A 6,061-nucleotide genomic window follows, 5' to 3' on the forward strand; every position below is an offset into this window, starting at 1 on the left:
AGGAAACCCTCCTGCACACATTGTACAAAGAACCACCCATCTAATGTACTCGAACTATATCTTTTCCAGTCAATATTTGGAAAGTTAAAGTCTCCCATAACAACTACCCTGTTACTTTCGCCCTTTTCCAGAATCATCTTCGCCATCCTTTCCTCTACATCCCTAGAACTATTAGGTGGCCTATAGAAAACTCCCAACAGGGTGACCTCTCCTTTCCTGTTTCTAACCTCAGCCCATACTACCTCGGAAGAAGAGTCCCCATCTAGCATCCTTTCCGCCACCGTAATACTGTCCTTGACTAGCAGCGCCACACCTCCCCCTCTTTTGCCCCCTTTTCTGAGCTTACTAAAACACCTAAACCCCGGAACCTGCAACAACCATTCCTGTCCCTGCTCTATCCATGTCTCTGAAATGGCCACAACATCGAAGTCCCAGGTACCAACCCATGCTGCCAGTTCCCCTACCTTATTTCTTATACTCCTGGCATTGAAGTAGACACACTTCAAACCACCTACCTGAACACTGGCACCCTCCTGCAAAGTCAAATCTGTGCTCCTGACCTCTATACTCTCAATCTCCCGTACCCCAAAACTACAATCCAGGTTCCCATGCCCCTGCTGAATTAGTTTAAACCCCCCCAAAGAGCACTAACAAATCTCCCCCCCAGGATATTGGTGCCCCTCAGGTTCAGATGTAGACCATCCTGTCTATAGAGGTCCCACCTTCCCCAGAAAGAGCCCTAGTTATCCAGAAATCTGAATCCCTCCCGCCTGCACCATCCCTGTAGCCACGTGTTTAATTGCTCTCTCTCCCTATTCCTCGTCTCACTATCACGTGGCACGGGCAACAACCCAGAGATAACAACTTTGTTTGTTCTCGCTCTGAGCTTCCATCCTAGCTCCCTAAAGGCTTCCCTGACATCCTTGTCCCCTTTCCTACCTATGTCATTAGTGCCAATGTGGACTACGACTTGGGGCTGCTCCCTTAAGGACCCGGAAAACACGATCCGAGACACCATGTACCCTTGCACCTGGGAGGCAACATACCAAACGTGAGTCTCTCTCGCTCCCACAAAATCTCCTATCTGTGCCCCTGACTATTGAGTCCCCAATTACTAATGCTCTGCTCCTCTCCCCCCTTCCCTTCTGAGCAACAGGGACAGACTCCGTGCCATAGGCCCGTACCCCATGGCTTACCCCTGGTAAGTCGTCCCCCCCACAAGTATCCAAAACGGTATACTTGTTACTCAGGGGAACGACCGCAGGGGGTCCCTGCACTGACTGCTTCTTCCCAATCCCTCTTACAGTTACTCATCTATCTCCAGTCTTTGGTGTAACTACTTCCCTGAAGCTCCTATCTATGACCCCCCTCTGCCTCCCGAATGATCCAAAGTTCATTGAACTCCAGCTCCAGTTCCCTAACTCGGTCTTGGAGGAGCTGGAGATGGCTGCACTTCCTGCAGGTAAAATCAGCAGGGACACTAACGACATCCCTCACCTCAAACATCCTGCAGGAGACAGAGAGAGACAGACAGAGAGAGAGACAGACAGAGAGAGACAGACAGAGACAGAGAGACACAGAGAAAGATAGACAGACAGAGCCAGAGAGAGGGACAGAGAGAGGGACAGAGAGAGGGACAGAGAGAGGGACAGAGCGAGGGAGACAGAGACAGAGACAGAGACAGGGACAGAGAGAATGAGAGAGAGAGAATGCGAGAGAGAATGAGAGAGAGAGACACAGAGACAGCGAGAGAGACAGAGACAGCGAGAGAGAGACAGAGACAGCGAGAGACAAAGACAGAGACAGTGCGAGAGAGAGAGAGAGACAGTGAGAGAGAGAGAGAGAGAGAGAGAGACAGAGAGGGAGTGAGCGAGACAGAGAGAGAGAGACAGACACAAAGACAGAGAGAGAGAGAGACAGAGACAGAGACAGAGAGAGAGAGACAGACACAGAGACAGAGAGATAGACAGACACAGAGACACAAATAGAGAGATCCAAGTTTTGACTCACCTGCCCTCTGGACCAAGAGGATCACATCACCTGCCTGGATGTGCGTCTGGAGAACCTCGTCCAACTGCTGGTCACTCAGTGTCCGTACCCGCTGCCCGTTCACTTTGGCAATGAGATCGCCCTCCCGCAGGTCAGGGCAGCAGCGGCAATCACTGATCGCCATGACCCTGGCATAGCCGCCGGTGCCCCTGGCCACCGTAAAGCCCGGCCCACTGGCGCTCTGCATGACGGCCACAGGCAGTAAGGCCACGTCGGGGGCAGGGGGGATGCTGGCGACCCGTGCATTGACCTCAGCCAGCAGGTGAGGCTCCACATTGTAGAGCGGCTGGTAGCCACGCTGCAGGTGCAGCTCTGCACCCACACCCTCTGGGATAGCCTGAAAGACACGCACCACCTGGCCATGGGTGTATCCCAGCACTGAGGCCTTGTCAATTGCCACAATCACGTCATCTGCAGCCAATAGAGAACAGAGTTAGCTGAACATGCTCCATCCTCAGGACCCCCTCCACCCCCAATTCCCACCAGCAGCCTCCTCCCAACCGTCCCCCTCAACTCTCACCTATCCCCATTTCCTTCTATTCCCCCCACACAGACACTTCTCCTTCTAAATATAACCATGCCAGTCCCCTCGGCCACTCCCCATGGGAGTGAGTTCCACATTCTCCCCACTGTCTGAATAAGGGCATTTCTCCTGAATTTCCGAAAGGATGTGCTGAATTATATTTCAGGAATGATGACGTTTCAGATATATTGTATTATATATATTTGGTGCAGTAAGGGTTAAATGCCTGGGTTAGTGTGTGACTGCTGTAAATCCCTGGTTTGCAAGACAGCTAGAGGTTTTGGGAGCCAGAAGTACAATTAAAGCATTGTAAAAGTTTGGGCGGATGGATTATTGTTTTCATCAAGAGGGTTCCCTGCTGGACACACTGCGTTCAGTTTAGCAAGATGATCTAGTTAACGGAAGGAGCCAGGGGCTGAAGCAGTCAGGTGTTGAGCTTTGGTTTTAGTTTGTGACTGGAAGACAAGCTGAGAGGTTTTTCTGAAGAAATACAGCCAGTGATTCTGCATCGTTCTCACAGGTTTCAGGGCTACCTTTCCAGTCTCAAAAGACATCTCTATTCAGCAAGTATTCCTGATTGCCAACTGTACTTAAAAGTGGATTGTGACTGAGATAGTTTAGTTGTTTCAGTGGAAGTAAAGAAGCAGATAAGAATTATTGGGCAGCACGGTAGCATAGTTGCTTCACAGCTCCAGGGTCCCAGGTTCGATTCCCGGCAGGGTCACTGTCTGCATGTTCTCCCCGTGTCTGCGTGGGTTTCCTCCGGGTGCTCCGGATTCCTCCCACAGTCCAAAGATGTGCAGGATAGGTGGATTGGCCAAGCTAAATTGCCCTTAGTATCCAAACAAAATGGGGGTTACTGGATTACGGGCATAGGGTAGATACGTGGGCTTCAGTAGGTTGCTCTTTGTAAGGGCTGGTGCAGACTCGATAGGCCGAATGGACTATTTCTGCACTGTAAATTCTATGATTCTATGATTACATCACTCTGTTGATTAACATTGTTTAAGGGGTAATTGTAAATTATTTTTCTCATATGATATTAAAGATTTTAATAGTGTTTGAGCAATAAAGTTTGTTTGAATAGACATTATTCTGATTTCTTCGTGCAATCGCTCCTGGAGAGGGGTATCCTTTCCTCACAGTCTTACAGAATTAAATAAAATATTGCAGCACGGTAGCATTGTGGATAGCACAATCGCTTCACAGCTCCAGGGTCCCAGGTTAGATTCCAGCTTGGGTCACTGTCTGTGCGGAGTCTGCACATCCTCCCCGTGTGTGCGTGGGTTTCCGTGCTCCGGTTTCCTCCCACAGTCCAAAGATGTGCAGGTTAGGTGGATTGGCCATGCTAAATTTCCCTGAGTGTCCAAAATTACCCTTAGTGTTGGGTGGGGTTACTGGGTTATGGGGACAGGGTGGAGGTGTTGACCTTGGGTAGGATGCTTTTTCCAAGAGCCGGTGCAGACTCGATGGGCTGAATGGCCTCCTTCTGCACTGAAAATGAAAATGAAAATCGCTTATTGTCACAAGTAGGCTTCAAATAAAGTTACTGTGAAAAGCCCCTAGTCGCCACATTCCGGCGCCTGTTCGGGGAGGCTGGTACGGGAATTGAACCGTGCTGCTGGCCTGCTGGGTCTGCTTTAAAAGCCAGCGATTTAGCCCAATGTGCTAAACCAGCCCCTGTAAATTCTATATCTAATTCTATATCTATTGGGGTTTCTGTCCAGTATCCGAGCCACTATTGCCGTCTGGCCCAGAACTGCCTAGCTCCAAGACAGATGCGAATGTCTTCTCATCAAGCACATCGCTGCACTCTTAGCGTTTTGAAGATCATGGTCAGGTTGCTCTCCCCGCACCATTTCTAGAGATGGCCCTATCTAATCGATCTTTCCTGACAGTTAGAAACCTGTCCTATTCCGTGCTATCATTTTTCAATTCAATAAACCCGGGACTGTGCACATATTCCCAATAGGATCGGAGACCGAAATTGTACATATTATTCCCAGTGGGATTGGATTGGATTTGTTTATTGTCACGTGCACCGAGGTACAGTGAAAAGTATTTTTCTGCGAGCAGCTCAACACATCATTAAGTATATGGGAAGAAAAGGGAATAAAAGAAAATACATAATAGGGCAATACAAGGTATACAATGTAACTATATAAACACTGGCATCGGGTGAAGCAGACAGGGGTGTAGTGTTAATCAGGTCAGTCCATAAGAGGGTCATTTAGGAATCTGGTAACAGCATGGAAGAAGCTGTTTTTGAGTCTGTTCGTGCATATTCTCAGACTTCTGTATCTCCTGGCCGATGGATGAAGTTGGAAGAGTGAGTAAGCCGGTGGGAGGGGTCTTTCATTATGCTGCCCGCTTTCCCCCGGCAGCGGGAGGTGTAGATGGAGTCAGTGGATGGGAGGCGGGTTTGTGTGATGGACTGGGCGGTGTTCACGACTCTCTGAAGTTTCTTGTGGTCCTGGGCCGAGCAGTTGCCGTCCCAAACTGTGATGCAGTTCATAGGATGCTTTCTATGGTGCATCTATAAAAGTTGGTAAGAGTTAATGCGGACATGCCAAATTTCCTTAGTTTCCTGAGGAAATATCGGCGCTGTTGTGCTTTCTTTTTTTTTTGGAAAGAGTGCCCAATTAATTTCTTCCAATTAAGGGGCAATTTAGCGTGGCCAATCCACCTACCCTGCACATCTTTGGGTTGTGGGGGCGAAACCCATGCAAACATGGGGAGAATGTGCCAAGTCCACATGGACAGTAACCCAGAGCCGGGATCGAACCTGGGATTTCGGCGCCGTGAGGCAGCAGTGCTACCCACTGCGCCACTGTGCTGCCCACCGTTATGCTTTCTTGGTGGTAGCGTCAACGTGGGCGGACCAGGACAGATTTTTGGAGATGTGCACTCCTAAGAATTTGAAACTGCAAACCATCTCCACCTCGGTCCCGTTGGTGCTGACACGGGTGTGTACAGTACATTACTTCCTGAAGTCAATGACTAGCTCTTTAGTTTTGCTGGCATTGAGGGAGAGATTGTTGACGCTGCACCACTCCACTAGGTTCTCAATCTCCTTCCTGTATTCTGACTCGTCATTATTCGAGATCCTGCCCACTATGGTCGTATTGTCAGCAAACTTGTAGATGGAGTTGGAACGAAATTTTGCCACGCAGTCGTGTGTGCGATGCTACCATCAATTCACTCAAGGACACGAGTAGAAGTAAACTGTGGCTTTAATCGACTTACAACTGCGCCTGCCTGCGACTAGCTGAAATGAAGGCAGGCTCGCAAGACCGCAGCACTTTATACTTCCGGTTGTGGGTGGAGCCATGGGCAGAGCCGCGCAACGGCTCACAGATGGAGCCCACAGGGGCACAGTGATATACAGTGTGAATTTATATTATACATTCACCACAGTGTGTACAGGGAGTAGAGTAGGGAGCTAAGTACCGCAGCCTTGCGGGGCCCCGGTATTGAAGACTACTGTGG

The 6,061-nt window shown here is 49.5% G+C and overlaps 1 protein-coding gene across 1 annotated transcript in view; it reads right to left on the reverse strand.

Moving 5' to 3' along the window:
* The window catches only part of LOC119955922 (membrane-associated guanylate kinase, WW and PDZ domain-containing protein 1-like), a 150,633-nt gene that overhangs the window by 67,265 nt on the left and 77,307 nt on the right, over positions 1–6,061 (reverse strand). Inside the window, exon 7 of the mRNA XM_038782579.1 lies at positions 2,011–2,460. Within this exon, the coding sequence (XP_038638507.1) occupies positions 2,011–2,460 (450 nt within the window). The remainder of the gene's footprint in view (positions 1–2,010; positions 2,461–6,061) is intronic.

Source organism: Scyliorhinus canicula, chromosome 21 (genome assembly GCF_902713615.1).
Source record: "Scyliorhinus canicula chromosome 21, sScyCan1.1, whole genome shotgun sequence".
Taxonomy (NCBI): Eukaryota; Metazoa; Chordata; class Chondrichthyes; order Carcharhiniformes; family Scyliorhinidae; genus Scyliorhinus; species Scyliorhinus canicula.